The 13,501-nt window shown below is 37.5% G+C and overlaps 1 protein-coding gene and 1 long non-coding RNA gene across 2 annotated transcripts; one reads left to right on the plus strand and one right to left on the minus strand.

Annotated features, from left to right (window-relative positions):
- Positions 1 to 527: 527 nt before the first annotated feature.
- LOC113723189 (uncharacterized) lies at positions 528 to 1,100 on the minus strand. Its single transcript, XR_003456930.2, has 3 exons — positions 1,060 to 1,100; positions 885 to 963; positions 528 to 627 (listed from the first exon to the last, which is right to left on the minus strand). It is a non-coding gene; the product is annotated as an uncharacterized lncRNA (long non-coding RNA).
- Positions 1,101 to 5,925: 4,825 nt separating this feature from the next.
- On the plus strand, positions 5,926 to 7,982 carry LOC113724322 (uncharacterized). The gene is made up of 2 exons (XM_027247231.1): positions 5,926 to 7,056; positions 7,113 to 7,982. The coding sequence occupies exons 1-2, from the start codon at positions 5,926 to 5,928 to the stop codon at positions 7,980 to 7,982; spliced, it is 2,001 nt and encodes a 666-aa protein (XP_027103032.1).
- Positions 7,983 to 13,501: the final 5,519 nt, after the last annotated feature.

Raw genomic sequence — 13,501 nt, forward strand, 5'->3', positions numbered from 1 at the left:
ATGTCCGGCTTAAAATCTATTTGTTCTCTGAAATCTCAATATTCAATCCCTTGGAGAAACGAATACCAGTAGGTGTCCGAATTCTCTCTGCTCCGTTGGTAACTCTCCAGCTGAAAGTTCAAATTAGACAAGCTTTTTGATCAGTTATCACTTTCTTCTTGCAATAACCGAAGAAGTTAAGTGGACATCAATTTATACTATATAGGAATTAGCTTCTTCTATATGTATTTAAGCGAAGACGGTGAGGATTGTGATTTGGAAATCCTTACGTGTATTTTGTGACCAAGGAATGCAGAAAATTGACATCTGCACCTTTGCCTAGTCAGCACCAACGCAAAGCCTCGTACCGCCAGCAAATGCCATGAATTTTTTTGATCCCGCGTGTAATTCTTTGCCCTTTTGATTGAAAAAACAGCAGAAAACCCTGAATCATTTTTACTTGATTTTGTTTAACTTTTGTTTTGTAAGTTTATCTTTCTTGTGTGCATATATTACTCAAATCTGTCGATGATCAAATTACCTCCCATCGCCATGGGTTATATTCATGGGGGTTTTCATATACATTAGGATCCAAATGAACAGATGATGGACAAACCATTACCGTCCAGCCAGCAGGAATTGTATACCCTGCAAATCATTCGGACTTATTAGTCAAAACTGGAAGTTATAATGGAGGAAAAGAAGAACAAAGGAAACAAATCATTTATTTTCTATATTTTTACTCCCATGAAAAAATGCCCAACCCAAGTAGTTACTAAAGAGAGTTTTTCTTTCTTTTTCTTTTTTTCCTTTTTTCCTGCAGGAGAAAGGTATCACTGGTCCAAAATAAAGAAAGTGTGACAAATGATTTTCAAGAAGATGCCAAATGACATATTGAAGCATACCTTTTACTTCAACTTCCTTGACAACTTTGCGCAAAATCCCAGGAGTAATATTTGCAAGCCTAAGTGTTTCATTTATAACCTACAGTAGACAACAAAACCTAAGATGTAAATGGTCTAGCTCACTATATGATTCAAATGATAGATACAATGAAATGTCTGGTTAATTGGAACTTACCATGTGTGTGAAAGTCATAGACTTGTACTCTTTCCATGAAATATTAGAATCTTCTGTTTCTCGCATTTTAAGAATATTTTCATGTTCTCTCTACAAAAATGAATGACTATTTAAATATGAAGTAATATTTCATATTTTGTTAGTGTAAACATCTAATCATAACAATGTATACCGTCAATAAATATAAAATATTAATCATTTAAGTATTGAACTTGCACAAGAATTGGAGAATTAAAGGGTAAATACAGATAACAACGGGAGAAATTGTTTCGGAAAGTCATGGACCTTTAGTTCTGCCATAACACGTGGATGGCCATCTAGATACCTCAAGGCCACAGTCAAAGCTGTTGAAGTCGTTTCATGGGCAGCAAATAGAAACAAAAATACCAGGTCCCTCGCAATTTCTTCATTCAAAAAAGTGTCTTCTTTCTTTATTTGCTCAAGTAAATGGTCCGCAAAGTCATAGTCATTCGTAGCTCCATCATTGCCCGAACGCTTCTTCTCAAAGATGTCGTGGATGACCTTCATTGCTTTCTTACGTCCCTGTTGAATTATAGACAAACAGCCGTGCCGCGACGTCGTTGTCGGAGTGAAAGAGCAGTTTCACTACAGTCTTGCAGAGGAGACCTGCAACTAGATATTTTCTTCCTCTGAAAAGTATTTTTTTGTGTATAATAAATAATTCTTAAAATTCTTCTGTCGCTGACTCGTGTTGTTGTTTCTTATTGACTTGTAGACTTGTAGTAGTAACAAAAAGTTGAATTGACATTAAAGTTAGGAACAAAAAGTTGCAGAGGTTTAATTACAAAGTAATTAATCAATTAAGCTGCAAGTGAGGATATATTTGAATGTGGATTAGCTGGAGGGAAAGCTCTCTGCCACTATTTTTGGTAATAATTACGTGTTATACATATGTCTTAGCGACCCTCAAAGCTGAATCTGGATTAGCTGGACGCTTATCAAATTATATTGTCATAGTTCGAGAAGATTAGCAGAAAAAAAAGCGAGAGAGGGAGAGAGAATCAGGAACCTGAATATCTTATTCATTTTAGTCAAAGGCAATACGTCTATGCTTTTGGAAGCCAAATTTGACGCTCCTGGTTGAAATAGTGAAAGAATGGACTTCTGATTTGGCCCTTCTCTCTCTTCTTTACTAACAAAAGTCTTTTTTAATTTGTTTATCAATTTTTGGGTAATTTAGTCATTACAATTTGCCGCTTTTTAGTTCACTTAGGTTCCGTTCGGTAAAACTGAATCTGAATTCTGAAATTTGAATTCTGAAATCTGAATACTGAAACAATTAATTTGCTGAATTTTAAGTACTGAAAAGAAATATATGAATGTTTGAATTTTAATGTTAAATCTATTTATACTGTTTGATAAACATTTATAACTGAATGCTTGATAAGTTAAATTTGACAAATTTGCCCTTATATTTTTTTTATCCAAAAAAGAAATAGAACCTATGATTTAATTAGTTAAAAATGTTAGGTATGAAAATGATAATGTATATTTTAAAATCAAATTAATATAAAAGATGAAATATATTATATAAGGAGTATGGAGAAAATGTGAAAATCATTCAAAAGGGGAAAAAAAGAAATAGAAAATCATTAGATAGAGAATATTAGATTGTTTAATTAGATAAGAATTTTAAACATAATTAACAAACAATGGTAGATTTGGAAGATAAGATAAGGAAATTGAAGTAATTCTATTAATTCTTATTAGAATTAAGCATTATGTTAGGATTCTTATGCTGAAAAAAATACACACAAGTTCAACACTACTTAACAAGTTCAGCAAATGGATTTTCATTTATCAAACACTCAAAACATCTGAATGTCTGAAAAATTCAGATTCAGCACTTTTTTATGTTATCAAACAGACCCTTAGTTAGATCTTTTGATTATTGTAATATGTTCTTAATTGTTGCTCATTTTTTTCCTCTGAAGCAAAAATTTGAAACTAAAACTACAAGGAAAAATAGAAAATACAAATCTCTACTCTCAGGAAAAGTCAAGCGAGAAAGAATGACGAAAAGAAACATATCTCCATGCCTGGATGATAGTGCTTCATTTCTTGAAATGGATGATCATTTGTGGTATTAAATAAATAATCAGTCCAAAAGAGTTTTCATAAAGTATATGCTGATCAAGTGGTTGAGGAAAATCTAAGAAATAGACTGGTGAAGCCACAAAAATTGGTGAGAAAATATTCGCAACAAAGAATAGACTTACAAGAATAGAATAAAAAAATTTCGCATGAGACGTTCTTCACATTACGTGTCACAGGAATGAAAAATAAACAAAATTATCCTTTTGCTGTTGCATGCTAGAAGCAAATCTCAAAGTGTGTTCAGTTTAAAAGTAGGGGGATGTACATCTATACAGTCAAAGTAAAATATTTATTTATTCAAATAAGATTTTAATGCTATAATACTTTTTGTGATGTAATATATGTAAGAAAAAAGGTAGTTCAAGAGATAAAAATGTGATTAAAAACATATTTATAATGCAACTATAATTTTTTACAAATAATCCATATCTAAACAAGCCCATTGTGTGCATGTTACCTTCAACTTTATTAGATTGAGTATTTGAATATGCATTATTGAGTAATTGTCAATATCAACTAAATAAAAGAAGGAAAAATATGATGTGGAAACAAATAAGGTGGAAAGAAGTCCCATCTTTCGTGTGGATGGTAAACTGTTTGTCAGTTCATCACCTTGCCACATCCTCATCAAATGAAATGGGTTTTTATTGCTTTAAAAATAACTCATTTTATCTACTCCTAAACTATACTATAAATAGACCTAAAAAAGGACATGAACAGATCCAAGATCGACTAAGATAGGCTGCAATTTTACTATTTATTTTATTATTAATTTCCCCTATTACCTGACCTGATGTGGATTAATTGATGGATTCTACTCACTTTTCGTAATTTGCACTTATTTCAGGGAGTAGATCAAAAATACCACAATCACTGCTATTTTGACAGTCATTGGGAAAGAAATAAAATAGAAGGCTTGCAAGGGCATTTTTGGAAAAAAGGGACACAAGCCCTTTTCGATCATTTTGGCCAAGGGTTCTTTTCCCTAGGAGCCGCCGCAAGGAGCAGGACTATATAGAGGAAAATTGTGCAGAATAAAAGGGCAGTTCGGAGCTTAGCATTAGATTTTTTCCTTTGAGGCCTTTGAGTAAGAAACCTCCTGCGGGCATGGCAGGAGCAAAAGAAAACTTAACTTAGTTTTTGGTTGACTTTTCCTGGCTAGCTATATAGTAGCTATATCTTTTGGTATGTCAGGCGCAATTAGAACCTTTTACTTAGCTTTTGTTTTGGGACTTTCTCCTTTTGATTTTTAGTGGATTCCTCCTACGCATGTCAGGAGCCATTGGAGGACTTCGTCATCTTCTGTATTTTACGTTTTCCTTCGCCAATTGAACGGTTTGAACTTTTCTCAATTAGGGAGATGGCCGCTGCTTTCTTTCCACTTTTGTATGGGCTTTGTTCATCGAACATGAACTAATTGCACCACTCTAGTCAAGGAGCAACGAAGGCTCTGGTTCGCCTAAAAATTGTGAGATCGATTTAATTTAATATTTTCCTTTTATTTATTGGTATTCGCATATTCCCTGGTTACAGTGCTTATGATTATTTAGTTGATTGATTGTCTTGGATCCGGATAATTAGTTAATTGGATAATCTATTGTCAATTGGGACGTTAAATCCGTAATTGTTTAATTGTCTCAAAATAGTGATAACTAGCATGATTGGGTTTGTATCAGGAGAATACGCGGGCTAATCTAAAATAACCCTGGTAGTGCGTTATTTGGTTAGAATAGAGCTCCTCTAATACGTAAGGCAATTGGGGAATTAAATTCTACGAACGTACCTAGGATTATTTCTCAATTAGGGCAGTGATTAACGGGCGTACCTTGATCACCGACACAGTAAGGAGGGGTTGACTGTCATCGCTTGTTTGGTAGTTATAACTTATTTATTGATAAATAATTGGAATTGCCTTTACTTCAATGATCAATTAGGTGCACCATTGCTGAAGTTATTCCTTGGCTAGATCCTTAATTATCACTCATTTGATTTTAGTAAATTGTTATTTAATTTCTAGTTGGCTATTTTATTTTTATTATTTTACTTTTAGTTGAATTGTTTAAATTTTACACCTGATATAAAAATACCCCCTTGTCACTGTGAATTTGGAAAGGAACAAGTACTCCCAGTCCGTGTGGATTCGACCCTGCTTACCACTATCTATAGAAATTTACTTTTAGTTTGAGCAGGTTTTTATTATTGCACAGGCTGACAACCTGTCAATTTTTGGCGCCGTTGCCGGGGACTGGCGTTATTATTTGTTTCTTTTTAAATTCATTTTTTTTGTCCTAATTTTCTGGTTTTCTTCTAGTGTATGCCTCGATCTTCTCGTACAGGTGATTTGATTTTTGACCCTGAGGTAGAGAAGATCGCGCGTAGAACGAGAAAGGAAACCAGACAGCTCAGAGAGGAGCACTCCAGTGCTACATCTCAGAGACCTGAGCCAGGAGTTGACCCAACAGATTCGTTTGGTGACACTTCAAGTGACTCTGACTAGGAGTAAGGAACCATGGCTAATGCACGAACATTAAGGGAGTTGGTTGCCCCTAATTTAAATCAGCAGCCTTTATGCATTACCTTCCCCACCTTAAATAATAACACTCTATTTGAACTAAAATCTGGTCTGATTCAGCTTTTACCCTCTTTTCATGGTTTATCAGGTGAAGAGTCGTATAAGCATCTGCAGGAATTTGATGTCGTGTGCAACAGTATGAAGCCCCCGAGAATCTCAGAAGAGCAAAAAAAAAAATGCGGGCATTCCCTTTCTCATTGAAAGACTCTGCAAAGGATTGGTTATACTACCTGCCACCAGATAGCATTACCACGTGGGATCAGTTGCAGAGAAAATTTCTAGAGAAATATTTTCCTGCATCCAGGGCTGCAAGTCTAAGGAAAGAAATTTGCGAGATTAAGCAGCACCTAGAGGAGTCACTCTATGAGTACTGGGAGCGATTCAAGAAGTTGTGCCATAAGTGCCCCCAGCACCAGATAAGCGAGCAGTTGCTCATACAGTATTTTTATGAGGGGCTCCTTTTCAGAGACAGGAGCATAATTGATGCTGCAAGTGGAGGGGCACTGGTGAACAAAACCCCTCGAGAAGCAAGGGAGTTAATAGAGGGGATGACAGAGAATTCACAACAATTCGGTACGAGGGAGGATGTCCCAATACGCAAGGTGAATGAGGTAGAGACATCCTCTATCCAGCAGCAGCTAACTGAGTTGACCTCGTTTGTTAGGCAACTGGCTGTAGGAAATGCATCTCAGGCCAAGGCGTGCGGGATTTGCCCTGGTATGGGTCATTCAACAGACATGTGCCCAATGATTCAAGAAAAAAATGTGGAGCAAGTAAACATGGCTGGTTACGCGCCCGCGCCAAGGAATCAATATGACCCATATTCGAACACCTACAATGCTGGTTGGAGGGACCACCCCAACCTCAGTTATGGAAGGAACAGGCAGTCCAATTTCGTACTAAATAAGCAACCAGTGTACCAGCAGCAATACCAACCCCGACCACCTCCGTCCCCAAGCTCTAGTCCATCTTTGGAGGAGATGATGAAACAGATGATGACAACCATTACACAAAATCAGCAAAGGACGGAAGCAACCATTACACAAAATCAGCAAAGGACGAACTCCGAAATGCAGGCAATAAGAAATCAGATGAGTCAAATGGCCACAAAAATCAACCGTTTGGAGTCCCAAGTAAATGGAAGATTGCCATCCCAACCTGAACTGAACCTAAAGAACGTAAGCGCAATGACTTTAAGGAGCGGGAAGGAAATTCAGGGGCCTGAACCTATGATCCCTAAGGATAAGGATGAGGAAAAGATCGAAAATGAACTTGAGAGGGAGGACAGCAATGGTGCAGATCTAAAGGTACTTCCAGACCCAGTAATTACAGTTAAAACTAATCCCCCTCCATTTCCTTGCAGGTTGGAAAATCGAAGAAGCAGGACAAGGAGAAAGAGATCCTAGAGGTGTTTCGCAAGGTAGAGATCAATATCCCCCTACTAGACGCCATCAAGCAAGTGCCGAAGTATGCAAAATTTCTGAGGGACCTATGTGTCAATCGAAGGAGGCTGAGGGGAGATGAAAGAGTTATTGTTGGGGAGAATGTGTCAGCAGTTCTCCAAAGAAAGCTACCACCAAAGTGTGGGGATCCAGGTAGGTTTACTGTCCCATGCAAGATAGGTAATACTCTGATTAGAAATACCTTGCTGGACTTAGGAGCATCGATCAACGTAATACCAAAATCTATGTATGCTTCTCTGAATCTCTGTCCATTAAAAGAAACCGAGATAATAATTCAATTAGCTGACCGAACAAATGCATACCCTGATGGGTTGGTCGAGGATGTGCTGGTTAAAGTTAATGAATTAATATTCCCGGCTGACTTTTATGTACTTGACATGGATGATGATCATTCCCCTGACCCCTCACCTTTGCTACTAGGTAGACCCTTTTTGAGCACAGCACAGACAAAAATTGACGTTAATAAGGGTACATTGTCCATGGAATTTGATGGAGAACTAGTCCACTTTAATATTTTCGATACAATGGAACATCCTGTTAACTCTCACCATGTGTTTGCTATTCATGCTATTAATCCATCTGTGCAAGAATTTTCTGAATTTGCTTGTAGGGATAAATTCAAACTTACTGAGAACAAGTATAAGGGGATGAAAGCACTGTATGAGGTGAAAAGAAGTAGAAAATTAAGAAAGAAGGCTGCACTCAAAGGCTATTTGGATCCTGGAGGAGGGCCACTGATTTTCAGGAAAATTGAGTTACACCCAGATTGAAGAGTGGTGTTCAATGTCTAGCCAAAGACATTAAAGAAAGGCGCTCATTGGGAGGCAGTCCAATTGTTTCTTTTAATTGTTTGTTTGATTTTGTGTGATAGTTTAAATATGTTTTCCATGAATTTGACTGATTTCGGATTTCAATTTTCGTTTTTGGTGAGTTGTAGGTGTCTATCTGACTCGACGCGCCCGCGTCATGTCGCAGGAAGAGCTCACGGTCAGAGAGCTCTCTTGTCCTCTTGACGTGCCCGCGTCATGACGAACGGAAAGCTCACGATTAGAATCGTCAAAAGGGGTTCTTGCCTTCATGACGTGTCCGCGTCACTTTTGCGGGACAGGTAAGGATTTAAAAAAATTAAAAAAAAATCAAATAAAAAAAAGAGAAACTAATAAAAAAATTAAAGAAAAGAATTTTTAAATAAAAAAAGGGGGGAAGGAAATATCTTCTAATACGCAAAAAAAAAAATTCCTTTCTTCTCACCGTGGCTTAAAGGGAGCACGAAAAAAAAAAATTATTTCCTTCTTCTTTTCTTTTCTTTCTTTTTTTCTTTCTTTCTTCTTCTTCTTCTTTCTTTTTTCTTTCTTCTCCCCTTTTCTCCTGTCTGACGCCCGAAGCTTCGTGCTCCACCGCCATCTCCACCGCCCCCGTGCGCGTCTCACTATCCCCCCCACCACCGCAGACCTCTCTTGCATTTCTCTCTCCCTCTCGGTCACTCGAGCAGTCGCGACTGACCGCGCACGCGTCGCCCGCAACAGGACGACCGCCGCCGCCACCCTCCACCTGTGGGTCGCGAGCTACTGTCCATCGTCTCTCTCTCTCCTCGCACCTCCAGCAAAACGACCAACCCTGCGCCGCTGTTCTTCCTTGGCCGAGACCCAGAGGCCCTAGCGCGAGACCACGCCGCCGCTGCCTCCCAAAGCCACGAACGCACGCTGACCGCTGCCCGCTGCTCTGTCCGCCGCCCGACGTGGTACTGGTGGAGGTATCTAGCTTTTATCTCTCAATTTCTAGTATTACTGCCCCTATTTGTTTGATTCACACACTTGTTGGAATTGGTCGTGCTCTAGCGTAGTGTTGGGGGTCATTGGCCTATTTGGTTGAACTGCTGCTAATTTTGGGGTATTGCTTGTGACTGAGGTGATAAATCTCTAAATTTCTGAGCTACTCTTTTGGGTTTGCAACGGCCTGTTGGATTGGGTGGCATTTGTGACATTTGAGTTGCTTGTTAAAATTGGGCAAATTTATTTCAATTGTTTGGGGTGTTCTGTCCATCGATTCCAGTTCTGATTTCACGGGGGTCTATTTCAATTGCCTGTTGATTTACATCATTGATTTGGAAAGAGCTTTATCTATGATTGTGGGTCTAATTAATTGTGCAAGCCTCTGCCTCCTATCTGGATTGATTTGTTCCCTGGATTGATTGTTGACTTCAGTGAACTGAATTCCACCTACGGCTCCTTTACTTGCCTTGTTCCTTGGAATTCTAGTCCTCTGTTGCCTCTTTTTGGAAGTTTCGAATCTTTGTTGTGACTGGGTTAATACTTGAGGCTACTGCTTTACTACTGCTTTGTTTCGCTCTGGCAATTGGTGAAATTTCTGGGGATATTTGTTGAAACTCTAGTTGGACTGAGTTTACTTTCGACTGTGAGTTGGGGTTGTTGTTACTTTGGGTCAACATCGACGCCAATGTAGCCGGCATGGCGCAGAATTTGGCGCAGTTTCTGCTTCATACGGGTTTCGCTCCTCCATTTCCACCTCGCCCACCATTTTGACCCGGCTTCAGGGAAATTTGGTTGCTCTCTCTCCCACTTTTGTCATTTATTTGTCACATTGGGGACAATGTGTCCTATAGGTGTGGGGGAGGGGTCTAATGGGGTGCTAGTGTTTTTAGTTTTTAGTAGTTTTTAGTTTTATTTCTAGTTGCTCATTTTCTTTCTTTCTTCTTGGTGCTTATCTCTTATGTGAATGCCAAAAATTGGATGTTGGTTTATTGACTCTAATTCTACTTTTGCCAGAGTTTTTAAAATAAAAATGTATCGGGTTAATGTGGTTGAGTCCAAGATATCTCCTTGGTGAATATCGGACTGCTTGACTCTTTTGATTTCTTTGATTAACTTTTCTAGGCATAGGGAATGACTGTTGGCGTTTTAATGTGAACTGGTCCGATATTGACTCCAGTTCTCCATGTTTGGCAATAATGAGGCGAGCTGCTCCTATGCTTGGATTTTGGTGTTGTTATTTTGCGTTTTTCCGTTGTTTGGCTGTGAATAAGTTTGACTATACTCCGCTATTAGTTACTACTGAATAACCGGGGATCTGCACCTAAAAGTGTCGATTCTCGCATCAAAAGGTAGTGCTTTCTATAAGTATGTGGTCGTATAGCGGTAGGAGTTGAGTAACCGGGTTCCTTCATCTAAAAATGTTGGAGTTCGCGTCAAAAGACTCCAACGGCTAGAGACTAAGTCTTTTTGTGTTATTGTTGTTATTATTGAAAAAAAGATGAAAAAATGAAAAAAAACAGAAAAGTGCAGGTTATGTAGTATGTTAGAGGTCAGCTTGCCGATTTATGGACTGAATATGGAGGTTTTGGTTAATATTTGGATTGTTTGCTGATAAATGTTATGTGCCATTCCTTTTTCTTAGATTAGCTAATTTGGAAATTGAAGGAGTTTGTAGTTTAGAGGCTAACTGGGGGGATGCTTCTCGGATTTTGATCACTAGTGCTCGATATATGATTTTTCTTGATATCTTGGCAATTTGGTAGATAGAGTAATGACCATTATCAAATTTTGGTGTCTGTGTATTTTCCTTATGCTTGAGGGCAAGCACGATTTAGGTGTGGGGGGAATTGATAGGCTGCAATTTTACTATTTATTTTATTATTAATTTCCCCTATTACCAGACCTGATGTGGATTAATTGCTGGATTCTACTCACTTTTCATAATTTGCACTTATTTTAGGGAGTAGATAAAAAATACCACAATCACTGCTATTTTGACAGTCATTGGGAAAGAAATAAAATAGAAGGCTTGCAAGGGTATTTTTGGAAAAAAGGGACACAAGCCCTTTTCGATCATTTTGGCCAAGGGTTCTTTTCCCTAGGAGCCGCCGCAAGGAGCAGGACTATATAGAGGAAAATTGTGCAGAATAAAAGGACAGTTCGGAGCTTAGCATTTGATTTTTTCCTTTGAGGCCTTTGAGTAGGAAACCTCCTGCGGGCATGGCAGGAGCAAAAGAAAACTTAGCTTAGTTTTTGGTTGACTTTTCCTGGCTAGCTATATAGTAGCTATATCTTTTGGTATGTCAGGCGCAATTAGAACCTTTTACTTAGCTTTTGTTTTGGGACTTTCTCCTTTTGATTTTTAGTGGATTCCTCCTACGCATGTCAGGAGCCATTGGAGAACTTCTTCATCTTCTGTATTTTACGTTTTCCTTCGCCAATTGAACGGTTTGAACTTTTCTCAATTAGGGAGATGGCCGCTGCTTTCTTTCCACTTTTGTATGGGCTTTGTTCATCGAACATGAACTAATTGCACCACTCTAGTCAAGGAGCAACGAAGGCTCTGGTTCGCCTAAAAATTGTGAGATCGATTTAATTTAATATTTTTCTTTTATTTATTGGTATTCGCATATTCTCTGGTTACAGTGCTTATGATTATTTAGTTGATTGATTGTCTTGGATCCGGATAATTAGTTAATTGGATAATCTATTGTCAATTGGGACGTTAAATCAGTAATTGTTTAATTGTCTCAAAATAGTGATAACTGGCATGATTGGATTTGTGTCAGGGGAATACGCGGGCTAATCTAAAATAACCCTGGTAGTGCGTTATTTGGTTAGAAAAGGGCTCCTCTAATACGTAAGGCAATTGGGGAATTAAATTCTACGGGCGTACCTAGGATTATTTCTCAATTAGGGCAGTGATTAACGGCGTACCTTGATCACCGACACAGTAAGGAGGGGTTGACTGCCATCGCTTGTTTGGTAGTTATAACCTATTTATTGATAAATAATTGGAATTGCCTTTACTTCAATGATCAATTAGGTGCACCATTGCTGAAGTTATTCCTTGGCTAGATCCTTAATTATCACTCATTTGATTTTAGTAAATTGTTATTTAATTTCTAGTTGGCTATTTTATTTTTATTATTTTACTTTTAGTTGAATTGTTTAAATTTTACCCCTGAGTAATGCACGAACATTAATTCGTTGAATGTCATCGGAGGGTAATGCCTGTTGAATTATAAACAAACAGCCGTGCCTCGACGTCATTGTCGGAGTGAAAGAGGAGTTTCACTACAGTCTTGCAGAGGAGACCTGCAACTAGATATTTTCTTCCTCTGAAAAGTATTCTTATCAAATTATATTGTCATAGTTCGGGAAGATTAGCAGAAAAAATAAGCGAGAGAGAGAGAGAGAGAATCAGGAACCTGAATATCTTATTCATTTTAGTCAAAGGGAATACGTCTATGCTTTTTGGAAGCCAAATTTGAAGCTCCTGGTTGAAATAGTGAAAGAATGGACTTCTGATTTGGCCTTTCTCTCTCTTCTTTACTAACAGACAGGTGAAGCCACAAAAATTGGTGAGGAAATATTCGCAACAAAGAATAGACTTACATGCACGAATAAAATAATTTTGTCAAGGTACCTAAACATACAAGAATAGAATAAAACAATTTTGCATGAGACGTTCTTCACATTACGTGTCACAAGAATGAAAAATAAACAAAATTATCCTTTTGCTGTTGCATGCTAGAAGCAAATCTCAAAGTGTGTTCAGTTTAAAAGTAGAGGGTGTGCATCTATACAGTCAAAGTAAAATATTTATTTATTCAAATAAGAGTTCTATTATTACAAAATCTCTACCCTGTATATTGTCATATATTTTAATGCTATATATAATACTTTTTGTGATGTAATATATGTAAGAAAAAAGGTAGTTCAAGAGATAAAAATGTGCTTAAAAACATATTTATAATGCAACTAAAATTTTTTACAAATAATCCATATCTAAACAAGCCCATTGTGTGCATGGTACCTTCAACTTTATTAGATTTTTTGAGTATTTGAATATGCATTATTGAGTAATTGTCAATATCAACTAAATGAAAGAAGGAAAAATAAGATGTGGAAACAAATAAGGTGGAAAGAAGTCCCATCTCCCGTATAATAGTTTGAATCATTTACACACAAAAAAAAAAGGTTCTGACTGTTTCTTTCTCGTGTGGATGATGAACTGTTTATCAGTTCATCACCTTTATCACATTCTCATCAAATGCAATGGGTTTTTATTGCTTTAAAAATAACTCATTTTATCTACTACTAAACTATACTATAAATAGACCTAAAAAGGGACATGAACAGATCCAGGATCGACTAAGATAGGAGATAACTAAAGAAAAGAGAAGAAATTAAATCAATCATTAAGTGATTTACCTAATTGGAAAAGCGATTTATGATAAATTACACACTATACACGTACAATGCATGTGCATTTTCCTAGTTTGATCACCATA

Source organism: Coffea arabica, chromosome 2c (genome assembly GCF_036785885.1).
Source record: "Coffea arabica cultivar ET-39 chromosome 2c, Coffea Arabica ET-39 HiFi, whole genome shotgun sequence".
Classification (NCBI taxonomy): Eukaryota; Viridiplantae; Streptophyta; class Magnoliopsida; order Gentianales; family Rubiaceae; genus Coffea; species Coffea arabica.

Coding starts and splice junctions, on each gene's coding strand:
- LOC113724322 (XM_027247231.1), top strand. CDS start 5,926: ATGCGGGCATTCCCTTTCTCATTGAAAGACTCTGCAAAGGATTGGTTA. Junction 7,057..7,112: donor GCAATGGTGCAGATCTAAAG/GTACTTCCAGAC, acceptor ATTTCCTTGCAG/GTTGGAAAATCGAAGAAGCA.